Below are 27,087 nucleotides of genomic sequence, written 5' to 3' on the forward strand. Positions count from 1 at the left end.
CACAATGAAATTCTGTCTCAGAATCTGGCAGAAAACCCAACGAGATTCTGGTCATACATAAAGCACACAAGTCGCAATATGCAATCAGTACCTTCGCTGCACGATAACAATGGTGAAACCACTGATGACAGTGCCACTAAAGCAGAATTATTAAACAAGGTTTTCTGAAACTTCTTCACTAAAGAAGACGAAGTAAATATTCCTGAATTCCAATCAAGAACTGCCAAAATGAGAACCATAGAAGTAGATAACCTCGGTGTAACAAAGCAGCTTAAATCACTTAATAAAGCCAAGGTCTCTAGTCCAGATTGTATACCAGTCAGGTTCCTCTCAGAGTATGCTGATACAATAGCTCCATATTTAGCAATTATATACAACCACTCGCTCACAGAAAGATCTGTAGCTAATGACTGGAAAATTGCTCTAGTCACACCAATACCCAAAAAGGGAAGTAGGGAAGGGAGTAGGCCCATATCACTAACATCTATTTGAAGTATGGTTTTGGAACATATACTGTATTCAAACATTATGAAGTACCACGAAGAAAACGACTTATTGACACACAGTCAGCACGGATTCAGAAAATATCATTGTTGCAAAACACAACTAGCTCTTTATACTCATGAAGTAATGAGTGCCATTGTCAAAGTGATTCCATATTTTTAGATTTCCAGAAGGCTTTCAACACTGTTCTTCACAAGTGCCTTCTAATCAAGCTACATGCCTATGGAATATCGCCTCAGTTGTGTGTTCTGGATTCATGATTTCCTGTCAGAAAGGTCACAGTTCACAGTAATAGACGGAAAGTCTTCGAGTAAAACAGAAGTAATATCTGGCGTTCCCCAAGGAAGTGTTATAGGCCCTCTATTGCTCCTAATCTATATTAATGACTGCTCTGTATGGTGCACAAAGTGGCAACTGTCCCCGAATAAAGAAAAGTGTGAAGTTATTCACATGAGCACTAAAAGAAATGAGCTAAATTTTGATTATGCAAAAAGTCACACAAATCTCTAAGCTGTAAATTTAACTAAATACTTAGTGATTACAATTACAAATAACCTAAATTGGAACAATCACACAGATAAAGTTGTGGGTAGAGCAAACCAAAGACTGCAATTCATTGGCAGAACACTTAGAAGGTGCAAAAGGTCTATTAAAGAGACTGCTTACACCACGCTTGTCTGCCCTATTCTGGAGTGTTGCTGTGTGGTGTGGGATCTGCATCAGGTAGGACTGACGGATGACGTAGAAAAAGTGCAAAGAAGGGCAGCTTGTTTTGTATTATTGTGAAATAGCGGAGACAGTACCACAGACATGATAACGCGAATTGGAGTGGCAATCATTAAAACAAAGGTGTTTTTCTTTGCGACGGGATCTTCTCATGAAATTTAAATCACCAGCAAAGTGAGAGGTGAAGTCAACAGCATGAATACTGAACCAATTCAACAATAGCTCACTACCAGAGGGCTACAATTCATCAAGGATATGCAGACTGTGACATCTTTAATGCAGACGAGACTGGTATTTTCTTTAAATTGACACCTGACAAAACTCTGAAATTTAAGGGTGAAAAACATTTTGGTGGAAAGTTATCTAAAGAATAAATACTGTTTCAGTCATGCAGGAATAACAAATGAAGGACTAAATGCTACCGAAACTGAAGACACATTTGGTGACACGATCTGCTGCTTTCTGGATTGCTGCCTGAAATCAATTGTGATATTCTCAATCAGTGTGACTATGAAATGTATGCAACAAGAGATGATGACCCAGTTACAATTGAAGTGCAAACTGAAGATGAAATTGCAAATGAAGTGAAGGATCAGAGCCACAGTGACCATAAAGTGAGCACGGGAGATGAAGAAGAAAGAAATAAGTGCCTAGCCCTACTGTGAGTGATGCTTTAGAAGCCACTGGAAGTGTGAATACGTCCTATGAAGCTGGCAGAGTGAGTGGAGATATTGCAAATGAAATCATGAATATAGAACGTAATTTATAAAATATGTACTGGGCAAACAGACAGCAATGAAATGACTGATTACTTCAGTCCTCAGTAAAGAAGTTTGGTGAGTACTCAATGTACTCCTGTATGTACTGTATTCATGTAAGTTTAAAAGTGAACACTGTATGTACAATAAAATAACACTACATTAAATTTGTTCCCACCACAACAGACTGAAAATACAAATCTTATTTATATCGATACTCATTTATAACAACGTAATTTTCAAATTCCTTCGAATGTTATTATAGCCAAGTTTCACCGTAGTTGTGTCAGCAACCCATCTTGACTACTCTGATATGTGGCTGAGAGTAGAAAAGATGGGTGCTGACGCAACTGCTTAGATCTGAATATGATCCAGAGTGACAAGCATATAATCTAATAAAAAGAAATGTAACTGAGACAGAACAATAAATGAGAATTATCTTAAGTACATATTTTATGTCTCACTTATTTTTATTTTAATCAAACAATGCAAATTCCAGGATGAACAACATTAGGGAAAGGAAAGTTGCTACTCACCATATAGTGGAGATGCTGAGCGCAGAGAAGCACAACAAAAAGACTTTCACAAATAAAGCTTTCAGCCAGTAATGCCTTCATCAAAAACAGATGACACATGCATGCACACATGCACACACGGGGATGAGCCTTCTCTTTACCCCCACCCAGTCATCACTCCCATTCAGTTGCCTGAGAGTGCAGTCGTGTGCAAGTTGCGTTTGCGTTTGCGTTTGCGTTTGCGTGTGTGTGTGTGTGTGTGTGTGTGTGTGTGTGTGTGTGTGTGTGTGTGTGTGTGTGTGTGTGACTAAATCTGTATTTATGACCGACAAAAATGTTTATAGTAAAAAAATCAATAACATTTTAATAGCTCCAACTGTTTGCCCAAGATTAACAGAGTATCTCAATATGATGCTGAATGATTCGGTTCAGTTAATTGTGGATGACATCATATATCCATTCCTACATGTCTCTAAACAGGCTTCACCCCCTCTGTCACAAGAATGTTGTTAATCTTTTGGAACAGTTGATGATGACATTTAGGAGTTTCCACTGATGCACTATAAGTAAAAGTTTTCAGTGTATTAAAATAAAGAAAGACTGTGGAAAGTGGGTGAACAATATTTAAATAATAAATTTCATTGAAGGCTATAGGAAATACGAGTGGATTCATGGCAATAGTACAATGATATAATTTTTTGTCAGTGAAAAAGTATTTTATTGCACACTTGAAAATTGTTTACAATTAGCACAGCAAGACACATCTCACAAAAATTAACAATCAAACTTGTGTATAAAAAAACAGATGATAAAATGTAAGGCAGTGAAAGTAACAAAAATATGAAACAACGAATATTTGTAAATGACTCTCTCTCTCTCTCTCTCTCTCTCTCTCTCTCTCTCTCTCTCTCTCTCTCTCTCTCTCTCTCTCCCCCTCTCTCCCTCCCTCTCTCCCTCCCTCCCTCCCTCCCTCCCTCCCTCATTTTTGGTACTTCTCACATTATTGTACTGAAAATTATATAGAGCACATTATAAAACATAACCAAACTTTCAATTTCCATACAACAATTAATGCATACATAAAGCTTCTCATACATGAATAACAAGAAACATACAATAAACTAACTAACAGAAACAACACTGATACTCCTCCTACACACACACACACACACACACACACACACACACACACACACACACACACACACACACACACACACACAAACACACACAAACACATTTCATACTACTATAATCTAACAGGTTACAAACCTTATACCAACTTTGGTAAGTCTTTCAGCGTATGAAATTCATAGATTTCATTATTAAACTAAATAATCTTAGATTTAAATTAATACAAAGTAACAAAACAGGTATGTCTGTTTGGACACATTTTCATTTGAAGCTTAGCGTTAAGAAAAAATAAATAATTTCAAGAATTTTTAAGACAGAGCCACAAAAGATCCATATATCCAAACTAATCTACTCATTTTTCATTCCATTGAATACAATCACAAATAAGATAAATTTAAAAAACCCTCTCATATTTTCTTTCAACCATAATTAGTTGACATCAATATTCACTCATTAGTCCAACTTTTTCTGAATGGGACAAAGCCTAGAGAGCTTTGTAACTGCTATTAAGAGTAAAAGGAGTGAACACACATCAATAACAGAATGCTACACAATAATGGATAATGCAGCCTGAAACAAGTACTGCAACAATAAAATCTACACCATAATAGTCACAAAACACACACACACACACACACACACACACACACACACACACACACACACTTACTTTTATTTTAAGCATACTTATATCTCACTTCAGGTAGCTACAGAAAATGTAGCTGAATATTGGACCCTTGTGTAAGATTCACCTACGCTTCAAAATTCCAACAGGCACTCTACTGGCACCCTCTTATACATACAACTGCCTGCAGTACTTCAAAATTTAGTACTTGCCACAGTACAGTGGGCACACAATCATACATCATGATATATTATTTTCATACAAGCTCATCAGAACCAGAGGTACAATCATGCTGCTAGTGGTTCACCATGATTTGAATGTGCCATACAGATTCAGCACCTCCATGTGGGATGACTACAAAAGAAATCAGCAAAAGTTGTTGCTATACTGGCAGCAGTGATGGAATAACTCCTGCTGCAGCAGAAACTGTTAAGGACAGACCTTTTACAGTGGCATATGCTAAATCAAGTAGGGCCTTTGTCAAGTTTTCGATACCAAGATTGGGAAGTGTTAAGTCAGAATTTAAAAAAAATGTATGCTCAAAGGGGATTTAGTGATGAAGAAAAATGGCATAACATTGAATATTTTGTTATGAGTAAGGACTGAGTTCTGATTATGGAAGAACAATGGACAGTTATTTCTACAGATCCTGAAGTTGCAAAAAAGAAGATAAAGACACAACCAGCAGAAAAAAACAGATGGGTCCAGTGAAGCAAATAAAATAAGGAAGGAGGAATTAAAATATCGATATAAAATAGTGTTTTGGCATAAATATCAATTCAGGAATGAGTTGAAGAAGCCACAGCATAGACTATTTAAATAAAATGAGCAGAATGTCCACAAAAATTTTTAAGCACTTGCCAATTCCATAGTCAGCAGGTGGATAAATGTGGTGGTAAATGTTATTTCTGTAATAAGATGGCCTGTGGTTTCTATAGCATTAACTGCATTGAATGCAACGATATATATTGCCACAAATGGTCATCACCATGTCAGCAATGCTGAAAAGAGCCACATCTGCATTGACTGTGCAATGACGTGACAGAATGTTTTTGGTTAACTTAAAAGAGTTCACCTCAGCTCATGAGAGAGGAATCAGCTGAACATTTATGATATTTTCTGAGTAACACTGATATGAGTTCTGAGAATGATATCCACTTCATATGTTCTTCCAAACGTAACATTCTAACTGTAAGAAATATAAATGAAACAAAAGAAACATTTTCAAATGTTTTCACTTCAGTGAGCGAGTTCCACACAAGTTTTACAAGTTTTGTAGAAGCTGAAAGATAAAGTTGCTTTCAAGTAAAAGTAATGTCAAAGATCAGCACTGATTCCCTTTAAGTGAAATGGCACATTTTTCTCTCAAAATTATGCCATGGAATTAACATTATAGTATTGAACAATGTTTCAGATGAAAATAAGGAGATAAACCACCTTCCCAAAGCAAAGTATTAGTCACTGCAATTACAGATTGCATCTACACCATGTTTGAGAGACAGCTTTAGTGAAGTAGTTTTACTAGGCATTCCAGTCTCATGTTGTATAAAACTGTCTGTTTTGTTCTGTCAGCAGTGGTACACTGTTGCTGAAGCGTCTTCGGCCATCTACAGCATCTGTTCGGGGTAATGGCAAGTAAGTATTCCCATCCTGCGTTATGGACACCTCTTTAAGATCAAATCCATTCATTTTCACTTCTTCTCCCGTGAATTCTTCATTGTTTACTAGAAAAGAAAATCAATAAGAAGGATTAAACATTTTATCAACTACTGTTTAGCAATTTACTGGAAGTAAATGGGAAACCATATCCATGGTCAATTCCAGTTCTATAGTTGCCATATGTAACACGTTAATTTTATTCTCCTATTAAGAGGGTATTTTCTGTATTTAATTTTCATTGGATTAGGGGATTTGCAAGAATTTCATCGAAGTGTTAATTACATTACAACACAGTAGTGTTCGCTGTTCTACAGCATGCAGCATGATTACACATATCTTCTGATCATTATGTCTTGTATAGAAAAAATATGTTCTAAATGATTTATTTGATTTTGCAGTACCCATAGCAAACCAAACAGAAATGTATATTTCTGAATATGAGGGGCACCTTGAAGTGTAGTTGCAGCTGTTGCTGCACTGAACAGTGTTCTAAGTAAAACAGAAACATACAATGCCCTGCAGTGGTATTAAAAATGAAAACCTAAGTTTAAATACTCACAATGGATTATACAGAATGAGCCCACACCGCACCTCTTTGAATATCCTGATACAGAAAAAAATGAATGTCTATCTGTCCAGAATGTATGATCTCAAACAGTAATGGCCCGATGTGTGTTCATCTTTTTGCAAAACTATCAGTATTGTCTGGAGACAGTTTGTAGCTGTGTAGATTTACAGCAACAGTGTACTGGTCTTCCATTAAAACTGACAGTGAGAAAGACAATAATGCAAGTCTCATCTTTGGTCTCCCATATGGTGAGATTCCTGCAAGCTCTCACATGATGGTAGTCCTGTGTAACAGTTTAACAAATATGAGTAGCCTACACAACAATTTTCACATGTAAGCAAAATAATTTAGTTCAGACCAAGCTGAAACATTGAACAGTTGCTGCTACTTTCACTGTGAAAATGATCATGCCTCCTAAACATGCATCAATTGGTAGGTCTACAAGACAGGAAAAAAAGAGAAAGCAACTATGTACTTTTCGAGGAAGCTAGGACGGGCAAGCAAGTAAAAAATCAGATCGTTTACGGGTTGCTCAGTCACGTACATCAGAACTGGAAGACCAACACACAGCACAATATTTATCTGATCATTTGCTAGGTGCTCAATCACGCGCTTTGAAATAAGAAGGGTATTGCATGGCCAGATATTTAGCTGATCATTTACAAGCTACCTGATCATGTGCATTGGAATCAGCACAGCAATGGACAATTAGAGTGGATGCAGAACATTTCTATGCTATTCGGTCTCAACAAACAGAGCATGTTGACATAATTCTTGCTGCATTCCAATACAGTGTCAATTACAACTACAGTTTGCATCCAAGTGTAGACATCAGCTACACGGATAAAGTGCGAGCACATTGTGGTACGTGAAAGTTCTATGTTGTAACACCAGGACTGTGCTCCGCAAATGGCAAAGCTAAACTTCTGACTTTCTACATACCACCTGAACCTCTGTTATCATTGCTTTCAGGTGATTCCACTGATTTTGTGCACATTCTACAACACATTCACAAATATAGTTTCCTTTCAAGCCAACAAATTATTCAGTATATGAAACATTCAAAATTCAATGGCAAATATATCATCATGTAGGACCATTTGTTCCAGTTCTTGGTGCCGAACATAAATTTCTACAAATGTTCTTCATGGGTGACAGTGATGTGTAAGTTGTTCAGTGACGTCATATATTATATGCTTTGCAAACTTTTTGCACCAAAATAGCACCCTGATAAAATTGTTAAAAACAGCAACTATACAGCATGCCAGCAGATAATTATGCAGTCCACATAAGAGCCAATAAAACATCAACTATACAGCATGCCAGATGCTGCAACACACCTACCATCAATAAAGTAGTGATTGCTTTACATGGAGGACAATGTGATAGGTGTGATATCATTCTACACCAACATAACAAAACAATTGTATGTGTGACTGAAAAACATTGATGTTCTGATACATTGCAGTATACCATAATTTTTTGGGACATGGTGGACAGATATCATTTCAATATTATGCAAACTATCCTCAACTGCAGGCAAGTGCAGTCATTGTCACTTGCCCATGTCATTTAAAATAAAAAAATATTCCTTCTCATTTTTGCATATCTGATTTGCACTTTTCTAATTGTTTCTTTCCTCTTATTCCTATTTACATGTGATGAGCTTAATAAAAAAAGTATCATTAATGACTTACTATTCCAGGGTGTATACGCGGACAAGGAAAAAATACCCGTATTTCCTAGTTAACTGACAGCATATTTTCTCTCGGAACTGTATAACTTATCAGTCCTTCGAATGATTATGGTTTTATACACGAGCATAGAAGTTCCCAGCACTATCAAAAACTAAACACAGGGAAAAACGCGTTTTGGAAATATCTTTGATGTGCAGCAACATGTACGCTGCATATTTTCGTATTACAAAAGTAATAAATTTGAATTCCACCAAACACCACATGTTACTTTCCGAAGCATTGAAATTGAGTTTGTGATGTGCTTTTGTAATACGCTGCAAGAGAATCTAAGCTTTCACATACAAAGTTGGTCTTTATACGTGTATGGCAATTTAAGATGTTGTTGTTGTCTTCAGTCCTGAGACTGGTTTGATGCAGCTCTCCATGCTACTCTATCCTGTGCAAGCTGCTTCATCTCCCAGTACCCACTGCAACCAACATCCTTCTGAATCTGCTTAGTGTATTCATCTCTTGGTCTCCCTCTACGATTTTTACCCTCCACGCTACCCTCCAATGCTAAATTTGTGATCCCTTGATGCCTCAAAACATGTCCTACGAACCGATCCCTTCTTCTAGTCAAGTTGTGCCACAAACTTCTCTTCTCCCCAATCCTATTCAATACCTCCTCATTAGTTATGTGATCTATCCACCTTATCTTCAGCATTCTTCTGTAGCACCACATTTCGAAAGCTTCTATTCTCTTCTTGTACAAACTACAATTTAAGATACATCACACATATGTGCCAGTAAAATTCTTAATAATGACATAAATTTCTGACAGTGGAAATTAAAATGTCCTGTGGTGCCTCTCCTGCTTACAATCGCCCGGTTTGACATCCTGTCCCTCTTTGTTTTAAAAAAAAGCTGGGTTTCATAAAATCAATGTCTACAAAATTAATTTCCTGTTGCACTCAGATAATTTAATATCTATCATGATCATGAAGCACTTAATGATTGGAAGTAAGTTATCACAAATCGATTGTTCAGGAAAGGTATTCAAAAGACATTTCCTCATGAAATGCTCTAACACATTACACAGCTGGTATGTTTTTAGGAATTTTGGGGTATAACATTACTTTATATTCCACATTTTGTTATTACAACCATATGGGAACTCTCATCAGCTACTCAATCATCTTATAAATCTCAAAACTGCTAAACGCTTATGAAGGGTAGTAGCCATATTATTAAAAAATGGAGTGCCAAATTAAGCAAATTTGTCTACTGCAGGTTCATCATTTGATTATTGACAGAGTATGTTGAAGAGAAGACATTCTAAAAACAGTAGATTTAAATTAACAAAAACACAGTTTCAAAATAAATGATATTAATAAACTCTAGGTAGTTTTTATAATCCACAAACTAGGGGCTATTCACTTACTACATGTGGGATCATAAAACTAAAACTCTGTTGCACTTTAGTTCTGGAATGAATCAAACTCTACAGCAGATTACATAAAGTAATACAGTAAAACTTCTGGTCAGATTAAAACTGTGTACTTGTCATATAAACAAGTTTACCCCAGAATGAGATTTTTCACTCTGCCCCATGTTGTGGCTAAGCCATGTCTCTGCAGTATCTCTTCTTCCAGGAGTGCTAGTTCTGCAAGGTTCACAGAAGAGATTGTATGATGTTTGGAAGGTAGGAGACAAGGCACTGGCAGAATAGAAGCTGTGACGATGGGTCGCAAGTCGTGCTTGGATAGCTCAGTCGGTAGAGTACTTGCACAATAAAAGCAAAGGTCCCAAGTTCGAGTCTCAGTCTGGTACACAGTTTTAATCTACCAGGAACTTCCAACAAGTTAACTGTTATCTACAATGTAGGAAAAGACAGATTGCTACTTACCATAAAGAAGACCACACACACACACACACACACACACACACACACACACACACACACACCAATTTCAGCATCTCAGGCTGTGCTGGAGTTGGTGGTCGCATGTGCTTTTTTTTTTTTTGTGTGTGTGTGTGTGTGTGTGTGTGTGTGTGTGTGTGTGTGTGTGTGCGCGCGCGCGTGCGTGTGTGTTTTCTTTTCCTACATTGTTGATATTCCTACCTGGAGTTTCCATTGTCAGAAGTTTAATGTTATCTGTTATTTATTTCCATGAGATATTTCAGAGATGGAAAAAATAAATTGTGGCTCGAAACAGCAAATCTGCTCTTTCATTTGAAATCAAAAATGATCACTGTAAAGCCTAACCAATAGTGCCTGCATTGAAATGGTATTCTCAACAAGAATTTAAACATTGGTAGCAATATGATTCCACAAATATTTTACTTGAGGCCCTTTCCAGGGAGTTTCACTACAATAATTCTCCACAGAGGATTAGAGCTTTCATCCCAGAAACAATTTCTAAGCTATGGTAAATCATGTCCCATCATACTGTTTCTCAAGGAATGCCTCTTGAAATAGTATGGGGATCTATAGAGTTCAGAAGAGTAGGAAAAATATAGCAGCAGAATGAAGCTTTGAGTTTGGTCAAGATCGTGCAGATAAAATGGTCCATAAACATCTGCTCTAGGATGTTTGTTGTCTGGATGAGTGATTTTATTTGTTAGCTCTGACATTTAGCTCATTATGACAAATTATCAAATTTTCTGTGCGATCGAACACTACATTTATTATGTTAAGAAGAAAAGCACAAACAACATGTACAACATTTTAATATTTATTTTTATTTTTATGGGGACAGCACTTAATTTCTCATAACTTTCTATAATGATTCTACATGTACAGGTTGTCCATCATTAAAATTCCAGTTTCAATACACTGTAGAAAGTGAACCATTGCTCAGAATGACAATGAATTTTAACAACAAATTATTAACGCAGGGGGAAACATAATGGGGGAAAAATATTTACCAATAGACGGTGCTGTAAGAATTTTAACACATGCAAATGACAAATGAATCACAATACAATGACTAGATTTGGGTTGAACATCACACCATTTGTACTGTTCAGTTTGCATGACTGCACAAATTTGGCAGTCAACAGTTATGGCGCTGTTGGTTAGATAAGCCCACCCACCAAGGCAAAGGAATGCTGCACCATATGGCAAAAATTGGTTTTTTATTGTCATGAGGCCAAAAACCGCATGAAAAGCAAAACAACATCAGTTTATAATTGTCGTGAGAGTGGCACAAGACATGTTCAATATGCTGTCCATGTTTTCTACCATAAATTGAAATCAACAAATAGCATGTTCCACTGCAGACTGAAGTGTCTCAGGTGTTGTGTTATGCATGCTACATTTACAATTGTAACACTGAACACAACATCTCTCAGATAACCCCACAACCACATGTTACACATATTCAGCCAGGCTGCAGCGAATGACAACTGATTATTCTAGCATTTCTTAAATGCCTCTGCAGCAGCCACTTCACTGACTGTACAATGCATGGAGGAGCACTAGCTTGCATAAAAATGATCCTAAACACACATCCATACTGTTGAAGCATTGGAAAGATGGTGTGCAAAAGACTCTCATAGTGTTTACCAGTGATGATACAGATAACAGAACCCCCTGGATTTATCTCCTTGAAAAAATACAGCCCGATGGTAAACGATACTGTCAACCTACACCACACAGTTACTCTTGCAGAATGAAGTGGTATGGGTTGACATGTGTGTGGATTTTCCATTGCCAATATTTTGCAATTCTGCATTCTGACATGTCCATGGAGATGGAGACGGAGACGGATCTCGTCTGTTCACTCAATGTTCCATGGCGATTCATTGTCCATTTCCATGCGAGCACAAAAGTTCAGTGCGAAAGATTGTCTTGTTGGTAGGACAGCTGGAACCAACCCATGAACATGGATGATCTTTTATGTGTAGCACTGCATGATGTTTGGTAGGATGTTATGCATCATGCTCATAGGCATGTAGAACAGTAGGGCAGTTCCTGTGCACTGCATGTTTGCATACCACCACTAGACACTTCCTGCAGTTCTATGGCCATATCTTCACCAGACGTCAGATCAACTGCTTTCCTACCTCTGCCACACTGCACTTCAAAAGAACCTAACTTTTTGAATTTTGTAATCATTTTCTCTAGACCCCTAGCAGACCTTTTTTCACACGAGCTTACCTTAGGGGGAAAAAAGGATAGGTATACACTCGCGAACACACACACACACACACACACACACACACACACACACACACACACACACACACACACACACACACACATATCCATCCACAAGCCCTGCTATCCTTTTTTTCCCCCAAGGTAAGTCTTTCCGCTCCCGGGATTGGAATGACTCCTTACCCCCTCCCTTAAAACCCACATCCTTTCATCTTTCCCTCTCCTTCCCTCTTTCCTGACGAAGCAACCGCCGGTTGCGAAAAGCTCAAAATTTTGTGTGTATGTTTGTGTGTTTTTTTATTTTGCCTGTCTACTGGCGCTTTCCCACTTGGTAAGTCATGGAATCTCTGTTTAGCGGCTCTCTTTCTACATTTTGAATCTAGAACTTGAACTACAGATACCTTGTATGTACCAAAAATAAAACATGTAATATAAAATTCATTTTAATATTGAATTACTCAGATGAATAAAAAGCCACAAGCATAAAACAGTGTCCATGAAATTACGTTACTAACAGTTTCAGCATTTGCAATAATAATACATGCACTCTTACCTTTCAAGTTCTGTTCAAGCTCTTCTGCGCTGCAAATGTGAACAAATTCTTCCAGACTTGCTCCCTTAAAAACTGATACAACATCAGGGTGTGGATTTAGAAAATATATTGGCTGTTTTCTTTTGTTGAAATCCTCTATGAGTGCTGCTATTCCCTAAAAAATGAAAGACATCCCACTTTAAGATAGTCTATCTGTGTCAACCATTTTAATCGTAAAGGCTCACAATGACTTGAGAAATTCATACAGTAAAATGGAAGTTACAACCAACAAAGAGGAATCATAATCCAAGCAAACAGAAATGTACAATCAGAAAAAAATCTCAAAATTCTCTATTAAGCATGATTCTAACTGCTATGTTTATGTAATGGCATACTACTTTAACACAAAGTTACAAACAGATATTTCAACATTAGAACTGCAGAGCTTCTGAAGACATAGCCGAATAATTCTGATTACAAAATCAGAGAGGTCTGAAAAAGGAAACAATGCACAAATTATGCAAATACAGGATGCACTTTGATAGAAGTGTCCCTCTTGTTGGTGATTGCCACTATCCACTTCCTACACGTACAAGAAAATTGAAAGAATATTGTTCAATCAATAAATTGGCTATTACTAATGTTGGCTGTATGAGTATATTCTGACACAAATTGACAACTGACTGATGTGTTAACCTCTTACATTCATGTACATGTGTTCCAAATCTTCAAATTTCAGTAAATGTTTTTGAGACACTCAGAAATCAGTGGCAAGTGCTGTAAGACTATATACCAAAAGATTTCTATAATATGCAGTATGAAACAAATCAAAAAGGTGTTATCTGAAACATAGCTACATTTTTTATTGTTTTTTATTCATTTATTTATGTCCTGAATCTTTGAGGTACATATACCATACCTTAGATGTTGGACAAAATGACTTTACATTAATATACTGTTACACTGATTGTCTACATTACATTTATAAATTGTTACATTGTTATATTGCTATATTGTTACATTACATTTTTATATTGTTACAACCAAAATTAACTTATTTTTCAAGATACTGTGTTACTGAGTAAAAACAGTTATCCAAGAAATATGAAGTTACAGATTTTTTAAAGCTATGGATTTTGTTTATGGCCTTTAAGTTACTTGGCAGCTTATTAAACAAATATGAACCTGAGTGATATACACCTTTCTTGCACAGTGTGGTATAACAATGATGTCTGTATATGTCACTATTTGCCCTTGTATAGTGTTCATGTACAGATTTATTTTGAATAAATACATTTCCATTTTTTAGCATGCTTTTTTTTAGGTGCATGACAACTTCTTGTATATAGATACATGGTAGGGGTTGAATCCCCAGCTCTTTAAAGAATGGTTTGCAAGATTTCCTCACAATCTTTTTTGTTTCCTGAATGTTTTTATGCTATGAGGAGAATTTCCCCAGAATATGATGCCATATCTCAATAGGAAGTGTATGCAAGTGTAATACACCGGTCTAACTGGGAAAATTCCACTTGCTCTGATAACACTCCTAGCATAAAATACTATCTTTCTTCTTTCTTTTATTTATTTAATCAATATTACACTTTTTTCAGGTCAAAGACTGATTTGCTCTAATTCTTAAGACTGGTCTATCTTGTGCAGACCCCTGCTGCAACATACACCAATTCGAATTGTGAAATGATTTGGGTGAAGGTCACGGTTAAAGCAGGTTCAGACATGGTAATTGGATGTCTCTATAGGCCCCCGGGCTCAGCAGCTGTTGTGGCTCAGCACCTGAAGAATAATTTGGAAAATATTTCGAGTAGATTTCCCCACCATGTTATAGTTCTGGGTGGAGATTTTAATTTGCCGGATATAGACTGGGAGACTCAAACGTTCATAACGGGTGGCAGGGACAAAGAATCCAGTGAAATATTTTTAAGTGCTTTATCTGAAAACTACCTTGAGCAGTTAAACAGAAAACCGACTCGTGGCGATAATATATTAGACCTTCTGGTGACAAACAGACCCGAACTATTTGAATCAGTTAATGCAGAACAGGGAATCAGCGATCATAAAGCGGTTACTGCGTCGATGATTTCAGCCGTAAATAGAAATATTAAAAAAGGTAGGAAGATTTTTCTGTTTAGCAAAAGTGACAAAAAGCAGATTACAGAGTACCTGACGGCTCAACACAAAAGTTTTGTCTCAAGTGCAGATAGTGTTGAGGATCAGTGGACAAAGTTCAAAACCATGGTACAATATGCGTTAGATGAGTATGTGCCAAGCAAGATCGTAAGAGATGGAAAAGAGCCACCGTGGTACAACAACCGAGTTAGAAAACTGCTGCGGAAGCAAAGGGAACTTCACAGCAAACATAAACATAGCCAAAGCCTTGCAGACAAACAAAAATTACGTGAAGCGAAATGTAGTGTGAGGAGGGCTATGCGAGAGGCTTTCAATGAATTCGAAAGTAACGTTCTATGTACTGACTTGGCAGAAAATCCTAAGAAATTTTGGTCCTATGTCAAAGCGGTAGGTGGATCAAAACAAAATGTCCAGACACTCTGTGACCAAAATGGTACTGAAACAGAGGATGACAGACTAAAGGCCGAATTACTAAATGTCTTCTTCCAAAGCTGTTTCACAGAGGAAGACTGCACTGTGCTTCCTTCTCTAGATTGTCGCACAGTTGACAAAATGGTAGATATCGAAGTAGACGACAGAGGGATAGAGAAACAATTAAAATCGCTCAAAAGAGGAAAGGCCGCTGGTCCTGATGGGATACCAGTTCGATTTTACACAGAGTACGCGAAGGAACTTGCCCCCCTTCTTGCAGCGGTGTACCGTAGGTCTCTAGAAGAGCGAAGCGTTCCAAAGGATTGGAAAAGGGCACAGGTCATCCCCGTTCTCAAGAAGGGACGTCGAACAGATGTGCAGAACTATAGACCTATATCTCTAACGTCGATCAGTTGTAGAATTTTGGAACACGTATTATGTTCGAGTATAATGTCTTTTCTGGAGACTAGAAATCTACTCTGTAGGAATCAGCATGGGTTTCGAAAAAGACGATCGTGTGAAACCCAACTCGCGCTATTCGTTCACGAGACTCAGAGGGCCTTAGACACGGGTTCACAGGTAGATGCCGTGTTTCTTGACTTCCGCAAGGCGTTTGACACAGTTCCCCATAGTAGTTTAATGAACAAAGTAAGAGCATACGGACTATCAGATCAATTGTGTGATTGGATTGAGGAGTTCCTAGATAACAGAACGCAGCACGTCATTCTCAATGGAGAGAAGTCTTCCGAAGTAAGAGTGATTTCAGGTGTGCCGCAGGGGAGTGTCATAGGACCGTTGCTATTCACAATATACATAAATGACCTGGTGGATGACATCGGAAGTTCACTGAGGCTTTTTGCAGATGATGCTGTGGTGTATCGAGAGGCTGCAACAATGGAAAATTGTACTGAAATGCAGGAGGATCTGCAGCGAATTGACGCATGGTGCACGGAATGGCAATTGAATCTCAATGTAGCGAAGTGTAATGTGATGCGAATACATAGAAAGATAGGTCCCTTATCATTTAGCTACAAAATAGCAGGTCAGCAACTGGAAGCAGTTTATTCCATAAATTATCTGGGAGTACGCATTAGGAGTGATTTAAAATGGAATGATCATATAAAGTTGATCGTCGGTAAAGCAGATGCCAGACAGATTCATTGGAAGAATCCTAAGGAAATGCAATCCGACAACAAAGGAAGTAGGTTACAGTACGCTTGTTCGCCCAATGCTTGAATACTGCTCAGCAGTGTGGGATCCGCACCAGGTAGGGTTGATAGAAGAGATAGAGAAGATCCAACGGAGAGCAGCGCGCTTCGTTACAGGATCATTTAGTAATTGCGAAAGCGTTACGGAGATGATAGATAAACTCCAGTGGAAGACTCTGCAGGAGAGACGCTCAGTAGCTCGGTACGGGCTTTTGTTGAAGTTTCGAGAACATACCTTCACCGAAGAGTCAAGCAGTATATTGCTCCCTCCTACGTATATCTCGCGAAGAGACCATGAGGATAAAATCAGAGAGATTAGAGCCCACACAGAAGCATACCGACAATCCTTCTTTCCACGTACAATACAAGACTGGAATAGAAGGGAGAACCGATAGAGGTACTCAGGGTACCCTCCGCCACACACCGTCAGGTGGCTTGCGGAGTACGGATGTAGATGTAGATGTAGATGAATCTCCTTACTGCAACAAAGCCTTGGTCTGTCCTTACACTTTTTAAACCTCACATTTCCCACATTACCAAATTTTGATACCTTTATGCCTTAGGATGTGCGCTATCAACCAGTACCTTCTTTGACTGAAGCTGTGCCTTAAAATTATTCTCTCCCTGATTCTTCAATACCACATTTCAAAAGGTCCAATTCACTTTTTGTTGGTTTGGTTCATGTTCCATGGATCACTTGCATGATAAGTTGTAATGATGTGGAACAAGCCATTTGACATTCACATCACTAATTACTTTGTACACATGGATACATGCTGGACATTTATAAAGCTTCTTTTATTATTATTATTATTATTATTAGTATCAATATTATTACTATTATTAAGTATACATCTGTGAGTTAGTAACTCCTAACCACCACCTTTTCACACAGATATTCTTCTTTGGGATAGAAGAGTTTTCAAGTAGAAACTTTTCCAGTTTGTTTTCAAATTTTACTTTGGTGTGTAAGACTGGGTTTGTTATCAAAAATTTTAGTTGCGGCATTGAGCACCCATTTTTGTGCTAAAGATAACCTTAATGTAGAGTAATGAATGTCATTTTTCCTTTTGGTATTTTAATTAGGTGCACCATTGTTCCTTTTTGAACTGCGGTAGATTGTCTATGATCAACTTAATGAGGGAATAAATGTACTGTAAGCAGTAATCAGAATGCCCAACTCCTGAAACAGATGTTTACAAGATGACCCTGAGTGAGTACCACATATTATTCTTGCAGCAAATTTCTGAAGAATGAAGACTTTCTTTCTGAAAGATAAGTTACCTATTGAATGAAAATATTCAACATATGTCCACTTACTGACTTATGTTTCCCAAGATTTGCAATTATTCTAAGTGAAAATGTGGCTGAACTAAGCTGTTTTAGGAGTTCGAAGCTGTCCTTTTTCTATTTAAATTCTCATCAATATGAACACATAAAATCTTTGAGTTTCCACCCTATTTATTATTTACTCACCATGTGCAGTACTGACTATGTTGCATCTTTTTAAAGCTAAGAGTGAGACCATTTGAAGGAAACCACTCAATGACACTGTTAAGAAAATTGTTTGCCATTTCTTCTGTTGTTGTTTGTATGCTCGGATCGACTACAATACTAGTGTTATCTGCAAAAAGAACTAATTCTGCTTGTTGCATATTAGACAAAGATCATCTACATGTATGAGTAACAACAGTGGAACTTAGATTGAGCCTTGTGGAATCCCATATGTGATTTATCCCCAGACTACATTGGTTGAATCACCAAGTACAACTTCCTTCTGGTTAGATATGGCCAGTGGCGGCTCACATATAGGCAGTAGAACTGCAGCTCCCACTGTTTCCATTTCATATTATCAACTAAATTAAATTTTTTTTTTTCTTTAATTCTTTTTTTGTGCTTCAACAACATACAATCCTCGAGCTTAATGCCAGTAATCAATTCCCATTTTATGAAAAAGATGCAAAAATCTTTTTACTGAGCTGTGTGCTTCATGGTTCCAGCAACAAGATGTTTGGCTGTTGTGAGCATGCACAGACATGAAGCTGACACGATGCTGTTAGGGAACAGAGCACTGTCACTCCGATAGTGCAAACCCTGGCGGGTGTGCTGGGAAGGAGGCCATTTTGGTTTCTACTCTGTGTGTGTTGTGCTTACAAATCATTATCATATCTTGAATGTAATGACATGTAGAATTATATTATTACCCCACTTTTAGCTATTCTATTTGATTCAACTTTATTTCAGTTCTTTTAATTTACAGAAAACTTTAACAATGATCTTGCAACAATGAAGAAATAAGTTCTGTGACAGTAAGTGAACTTCAACAGATTATGATTTCACAACTGACTCTGCATGATAAAGTTACAGTAGAGGAAAGACATCGTTCAACGACTGATACTGTAACATCTCAGCCTGGCATAAGCAATAACAAGACAAAATTTGCATGTTTAATTATGAATGGTACCAAAAGAGAAGTTGGCTTTGTGGCTGTGAAGTAAAAAATGCACTGTTATGCTTTCTATGCTTGCTGTTTGGAAGTGATGTAATGTGGACAAAAGTTGGTTTTCAACACGGAAGTAAAAACTTTAATGGCGAACACTGCCACTTACAATTTTATTTTTTATGACCAGTTTCAGCAAGTCTAAGTTCCCATCATCAGATCTGAAATGAAATAAGATTGCAACCAACTTGTGACGAAGTGAATCTAATAACTGTTATATTTTTGTGTCCCCTTTACTTGAATAACATAACTCACAATTTGAGAATTACCATCTGTTTCTATATATTCGTTATAAGCTACATGATGTAGTGATCTAGATTTAAAATTAGTGGTACTTGAATAAGACTGCTAAGATTTGTGTACTCCTGATAAATATAAATGTGTGCTGCTTCTTCTGTGCTGCCTCTTTCTCCTCATTTGTGCCATCAGTGGATCAGGCCAATTCAGGTCAGCTTTATTTCTTCTGGTTGTTATCCTTGTCCAACATTCTTCCATACTTTGCAACCATCTTCACTCTTCTCTACATGATGATTTCGCTCTGTGTATAATTCTTTCCTGCAAACCTGTGCCAGTCAATTTTTTAAGTCCTTCTGTTCTAAATCTCTGTTTCCTGTATTCCAGTTTCTACCAGGGCCCTTCGTACCTCTTTGATCCAGTATATACTGGTTCTCTTGCTCGCAAGAAACTGTATTATCTGATGTGTGAACCTCACCTGGTCCATTATAAGGATGTGTCCAAAGAACATGTTCCTCTGATATTTCTGTTTTGGTATACTGTTCTTGGATTTATTACAGTTTTTTTATTATATTTTAGAAGGATTTTTGTCTACATTTTTGCCCGTATTATGGTATATCTGTTTCCATATAATTTCAAATGACAGCTGGAATCTTGTCACCTTTTGCTTTAATAATTCTCTATATTTCAAACAACAGTATCACTGTACCTACCTTTGCTGCAGTGAAGTCTGCACCCAATACATAACGACAGTCCACAATGACTGGTAGATGACTTGACCCTTCTTGTACAGCAACACGTCCTACACTTGTGCGAATGAAGTCTACCGCAGGGAAGTATAGACTGTTCCCTGGTATCACCAACAAGTATTCCTGTCCTGCCTTAGTCTGAAAAAACAAATGGAACATCATTATAAACACCCATCAGATTCCCAAAGAGATTTCCAGAAAGCAAACGCTATAGTCACTCACTTCATTCTGCAATTTAGCAGCAAAAATCACAATCGGTGAAAACAATAAAGTCCACAGTTTGACAACATATAAGCTCAATTTTTGTTGTTATCTCATGAAAATAACAAATGAGGATGATCTGTCCTTAGCAATAACCATTATTCACTGCCTGAAATTACAATATCCACCACAACCAATCATATTTATTCGTACTGCAGTACTGAAGCAGCACGGACAGACAGATACTATATTTTCCTCATAAGAGACTAGCTGTTCAGTTCATTGGAAATACCATATAGCAATAACATTACTCACTGGAAAAAGGAAAAGGATGTACCATTATAGGTTCCGACATTTTCCAGAATACCGTGCTTCAAACAAGTTTACAACAGTAACCAAAAAACCATACAGACACCATAATAATTGCAGAAATTATATTTCTTTGTATGTATATATTTGCTATCTTGCAGTATGTTCTGTGACTAGCCCCCCCCCCCCCTCCCCTCCCCCCATCAATGAATAAGGATAGCTATGGTCTCACAACTGATTTCAAACTCAATTACATATATCTCCAATGTATGTGGCAGTCCTGTGATTACCATTACAGCACTGACCCTTATACAACATTCATTCATTATTAGAAATACACATTTCTGAAGACAATGTAAAGCGTAATTAACAAGGACACACATTTTTTACCAAACTACAAATACATTTGGTCAAAAACTAATAATGGACACTTCAGGGTGAAATAATAAATAATGAATGATAATGAGGATCTGGTAGTGAATAATGGTTATCTTTAAAAATGAAATAAAACAAGAAAAGAAGATTAATATGTCTCAGCTGGAATAAGAGAACATAAACATGGAACTGTAACCATAGTCAAGTGACTACAGCAGTGAGAGCACTGCAGATTGTTTAGTACCACCAATGAAATACGAAGTTTGAACCAGTCCGCTATCATTTAGCGAAGACTGCTTCAGGCAGTGTTACCTCAGTGCCTCACTAGGAGACACAGCAGTGATGATAAACAAAAGACATGTTCCAGCTCAGGTAAGAGCTTACACAGTGAGAGTCGGAGAGTGACTTTTGGACAAGTAGATAATCTAGCAAGCCCTGCTCTGGGTAGAGAGTGCTTGTTTGTTGACTACTTTGGAGGCAAAAGCTAGTGTGGAGCTGTCTGACTTAGCTCTGTTTCATGGACTAGCAGTTGCTGTACCCGATTGACCATGCATCTTGTAAAAAGCCAGCCGCAGTGTATGATGGTGAATATGGCATGGTGATACTGATATTATTTGGGTGGCCAACTGCAGCAACTGACAGAGTTCACAGGCCCTTGATCAACTAGTTGCCTAAGGTGGATGCTTCTGATACATGGCTGATCGAGTTTGATGTCAAAAATTGATCAAAACTTCAGTGCTTGGAATGGTGACCATAGTGTCCATTTGTTGAAAGATTTAAATTTTGTTGATAAAGTGCTGCACTCATTTGACAAACTGAGACTGTAATAGATAAACCTACCTATAGGTTTTGTTGATTATGCACGCTGGAGGAGATCGGCTGCTTAGTAAACTGGTCTAGAGATTTACCTGCTTGTTTAGTGTAATATTTTAGGTTATTTATGTGTTGGTTCTCATCCTTGGTTAACAGGAACTTACTTGGTAACAGCTAAATTGTTCTGATTGGTTTCCATTCAGAATTTGGGGTAATAAGCCAAGGACAAGAGCCATTATGTCTTTTTTGATGTGTATAACACAAGTTCTTTAAGATTTTTTGGGTAGGAAGCTTCCTTAGAATTTTTCTCAATAACTGTTTTTAATTTCCTTAAATATGGGCTCTTTCAGCTGCAGTGAGATTTATATGGCTCTGTTAGTCTTTGCTAAGTTCAGTTACTTGAAGTTTTTTAATCACATTAATATTCACTGAGCAATTTATTTCCTAAAAATTTTGCTATGTAAACATCTTAAATTTCTTTAAAAGGATGGGACTCTTCTAATGATTATGCTTTGAAGTTCCTTTTAATGGCAATACTCAACGAGCAAGGCTGATTTTTACTAACTGTTATTTCTTTTTAATATTAGAGTGTGACTGATGGGTATCTTTGTTAACACCATGTGTGTAATTACTTTAATATGTATGTTTTAGATTTTTCCTGAACATTTTTTGTCAATGCATTCATAAAGGCAGTGACAAGGAGGCCATAAAACGCCAGTCAGTTGTTAAGTCACAGCATCAACTGTATGAGGTACATCAATGTAATATGAATTTGCTTTTTAGTAATCCAGGATTTACTGTATGTTGCTACAATGACTGGATTATTGTAATTACTGTTTAAATAAATATGTGTTATTTACAGCATTGTCCCTGTGTTTGTGACCACGACCCTTCCACATCCAAACTCAGTGTAGGTAGCTTTGTTATTTGTTGTTTACAAGTTAGACATGTTTACAAGTTAGACAGCTCAATGTCAACATGGAATTATTACCATAGCTGGATGGCCATAACACTGAATGCATGGCAGAGCCTGTAGATACTCAGGCAGTATTGTGGCTGTACATTCTGTGGGATAACATGTCATGGGCAGAGCCTATTGTTTGTAGCAGCATATAACCTGGCATGTAACAGAAACACATCACTTCATATTTGAATATCACTGCCTCCATTACTCAATGGATTATGTATAATTACTCTCACATGCACTTTGTACTTCATATGCATGAGACTTCGTAGTTTGTTGGTGTGTTTCCTGGCCTTGGCATTTCTAGTTATTCACGGATTCCACTTCAGATTGCCTCAACCCCTACTTACAAAGACTGGCTGTGTATAGGACTAAGAAGTGGACACTGTGACACAATCTTGTATTATTACTCCATACTTACCGTATTTTAAAGACTATAAGACACACTTTTTACTTTGAAAAATTGCTTCCAAAATTTAGGTGTGTCTTATACTTTTATTAATATAAAAATGTCCAGTGTGAGATTTAAAATCTTCACCAGTCTTACAAATGGCATATATCTGATGCCATGGGAAACCTCTCTCTACCTGGCAGCATTCCATTCAACTGAAGCAGCAGTGCCCCAGTGTGGCGAACATGAGTTGTGGGGATTCACATGCTTGCTTACACTCCTTCCTGTCCCACGATCTCAAACCCAGAACACTGTCTAGCCTATGACGCATCCTTGCAGTCTGTAGTGCCAGTGAACTTTAATTTAAAGTGATCTGCTTTATCGTAACAGTACATTATTTCTGTTGGTAGCTAGTTTTGTAATGGTAAAAAAAATAAAAAAATGACATGGGCTATAAATTGAAAATAAAAGCATATGCAGAAGAACATGGAAACACCATCTGCGACTGGTGGGGTAGTAAAGAACTGAAATAAATGAGGAAGATTAAACTATGCAAATAGAGGGCTGAATACAAAATGGCTAAAACTGGAATATGATGTACTGAAATGGATTCAATGACATTGTCAAACTGGCATTGGAATTAATACAAAAATGATTCAAATACATGGTTGTAAGCTACTGCTACAGTGGAACTTAACAGACTTTAATAGTGAAGTTGGGTGGTGCTAAAGGTTTATGAAGGATCGTGGACTTAGCACGCAAAGCAAAACCAAAATATCTCAGAAAACGCCACAAGTGTGCCAAGAGAAAATACTATCTTTCTATTACTTTATTATTCAATTACGAAAGAAAATCAGTGTGGAACTAAGCCAAATGCAAATATGGATGAAATTCCTTCAACATTTGATGTGCCAAGTAACAGAACTGTGTCATGGAAGGTGCTAAAACTGTAACTATAAAAACAAGTGGACATAAAAAAATGCACTGCACTGTTGTCCTTTCATGCTGTGCTGAAAATACTAAACTTAATTCAATGATCATTTCTCAAGTGCAAAACAATGCCAAAACCTTCTGAAATATTGTCAGTCATTGTTGTTAACAAACATGATGGACGAGGCAGGTATGATATTATGGATTAACAGAGTGTGGAACCGAAGGAAAAGTGCTCTACTGAAGAAAAGTTCTCTTTTGCTAGATCAGTTTAGTAGTCATTGGAAAAATTCTGTGAAAGAGAAATTGAGACAGGGAACTACAGAGCTTGCTGTTATTTTGGTATGATTTACTTCACAACTGCAACCTCTTGATGTTTCGAAAAATAAACCATTTAAAGTGTATATGAGAGAGAAATGGAACAAATGGACGATGGATGAAGCCCAACACAAATTCAAGCAGAAGGGAACTTCAAAATGACCTACTATCAAACAAGTGCATCAGTTGATAAAACAGTCATAGGCTAGAGTGAGAGAAGACATTATTGTTAAATCTTCCAAGAACTGTGGCGTAAGTAATGATCTCGATCGCAGTGAAGACTATGAACAATGACTGACGAACAGGAAGAGGAAGAAGAAAGTACAGATCATGATTTTTCAGGTATTTCAGAGGTCATTTTGATTCTATAAACTAAATTTTTTTCTTTAGTCTGGCTTTGCAGTCTAATAAAAAAATGGCAAAAATGTTATTTTTTCCAATTTTTTAATAATTAAGGTGTGTCTTATGGTTTGTGGTGCCTTATAGTCCACAAAATATGAAATCAACAAATATGTTAATTCAGCTAGAAAGATATGCACAAATGTATCAAAAATATAGTTAATAAAGAAGTGATTTACCATTGCTCGTTCCACTGTAATGCTTGGCCTGGCTGATGGGTACAACAGGAACAATATATTTATGGCAACTCCTATCAGTATACCAAGTTCCACACCAATTACCAGGCATGCCACAAAAGTAACAAATGTTGGTACTAAATCTTTCCCTGTAATAGCGAGATTTTACTTCATTAAGCACACTAAAAAATGTTGTTCTACTAAGTTATAGATATACATCACAGCATCTTATTTTAATAATAATTTATCCAAATACCAGAAAGAAAGACATCATAAACACAAAATTTCATTTCACACAGACAGCACATTACACCAGGTGATTCAGCTCACATACCGAAGTCATTTTATGCATACCCAAAAATTTTGTACCTGGCCTTCAAAAAGATTTTCCCATTATCTCATTAGCTTCATGCAAACTATTAGCCCAATAGAAAAAAGGAACACAACCTTTTGGTATCAAATCTAATGTAGTTAAATTTTGTACTGGGATATGTTTTCACTGTAGACCACTGTTTTTGAGTTTTTCAGGAAAAATGTACAAAAGTGACCTTCAAATGCACCTCCACTCCCACACTCATCCCTCACCAGTCAGGATGTCTAGCATGTTGCTTGAGGCACTCTCTCTCCTGCCACTGTACAAAAACTTCCACCCACACTAACTATTCTTGATATTCGACCTTTAGGTCTCTATTGGTTGGGCTATCACACCACCAGCATAGTCGGCTATTTCATCAACAATATTAATTTAAATGTACCCATGAGGGTATTTAAAGAAAAATAACTTTTGTAAACATTATGCTAAAACTAATTAGATTGACAATTTTATCTAAACTTAACCCTTTAAGCACATTACTTTTGTAATAAGTTGGCCTTACAATTACAACAATGTAATTGTTTATTTTATGCCATTAAAATTCCCAAAATGTTCGGTAAAATTTATACAGGTGTCAGTTTTACAATTTGTAAGTGCTCAACTAATCCGATGGCATAATAAGGCCAGTCAATGAAAACCAAGAAAGATTGAACATGGGAAATAATTCACACAGTGACAAACTTTTGTACAGTGGTAGGAGGGAGTGCCATGAACAACACACTAGAAATTTTTACTGATTGGGCTGAGTGTGAGAGGGGGTTGTATTTGAAGGTAACTTTTGTATGTTTTCCTTGAATAACTTGAAAACTATGGCCTCTACTGAAAACATATCCCAGTGCAAAATTTTACTAGATTAAAATTTGTACAAAAAGATCCTGTTCATTTATCCTAAAAGACTATTAGTTTGCAAATAGCTCAGCAATTGATGCATCTTCAATAAAGGTCTCAAAGACGAATGACTGAATCTTCATCCATAGTTATCAATATATTATGCTTAATCATCATAATATAACTGAAGACTTATCTATCAGTCTTGAACTTGTTGCTGAAGTTGCTTTATTTTCTATGTTTGACGACATGTCCACAAGACATTTATGATTCACTGGTGAACAGTCAAGTTCTATGCAACACATACCAGTCCATTCATAACAATGGTGCAATGTTGGAATAATATAAAAAATAAGGGAGCAGCAACTACTAACCTATAGTGGACTGATGTGTGTTGCATAGAAAAATGTAGCAGGAAACAGTACCTAAATAGCTGTTGAGCTCTTGCTGTTTTTCATAATAAAAGCACATACATTCACAAACATGCACAGTCTGCTTGTGTCTGTGTATGTGCGGATGGATGTGTGTGTGTGTGTGTGTGTGTGTGTGTGTGTGTGTGTGTGTGTGCGCGAGTGTACACCTGTCCTTTTTTTCCCCTAAGGGAAGTCTTTCTGCTCCCGGGATTGGAATGACTCCTTACCCTCTCCCTTAAAACCCACATCCTTTCATTTTTCCCTCTCCTTCCCTCTTTCCTGACGAAGCAACTGCCAGTTGCAAAAGCTCGTAGTTCTGTGTGTGTGTTTGTGTGTTTTGTTCGTGTGCCTGTCTGCCGGCGCTTTCCCGCTTGGTGGGTCTTGGAGTCTTTGTTTTTAATATATATATATATATATATATAGATAGATAGAGAGAGAGAGAGAGAGAGAGAGAGAGAGAGAGAGAGAGAGAGAGAGAGACAGAGAGAGAA

At 37.2% G+C, this 27,087-nt stretch overlaps 1 protein-coding gene across 1 annotated transcript in view; it reads right to left on the reverse strand.

Moving 5' to 3' along the window:
- Positions 1–3,197: 3,197 nt before the first annotated feature.
- LOC126334989 (sodium-independent sulfate anion transporter-like) overlaps positions 3,198–27,087 on the reverse strand; it is a 129,181-nt gene continuing 105,291 nt past the window's right edge. Inside the window, exons 9-12 of the mRNA XM_049997800.1 lie at positions 24,986–25,131; positions 20,071–20,244; positions 12,881–13,034; positions 3,198–5,986 (exon numbers count right to left, since the gene is read on the reverse strand). Coding sequence (XP_049853757.1) covers positions 5,799–5,986; positions 12,881–13,034; positions 20,071–20,244; positions 24,986–25,131 — 662 coding nt within the window. The 3' untranslated portion in view covers positions 3,198–5,798. The remainder of the gene's footprint in view (positions 5,987–12,880; positions 13,035–20,070; positions 20,245–24,985; positions 25,132–27,087) is intronic.

This window comes from Schistocerca gregaria, chromosome 2, assembly GCF_023897955.1.
Source record: "Schistocerca gregaria isolate iqSchGreg1 chromosome 2, iqSchGreg1.2, whole genome shotgun sequence".
NCBI classification, from domain to species: Eukaryota; Metazoa; Arthropoda; class Insecta; order Orthoptera; family Acrididae; genus Schistocerca; species Schistocerca gregaria.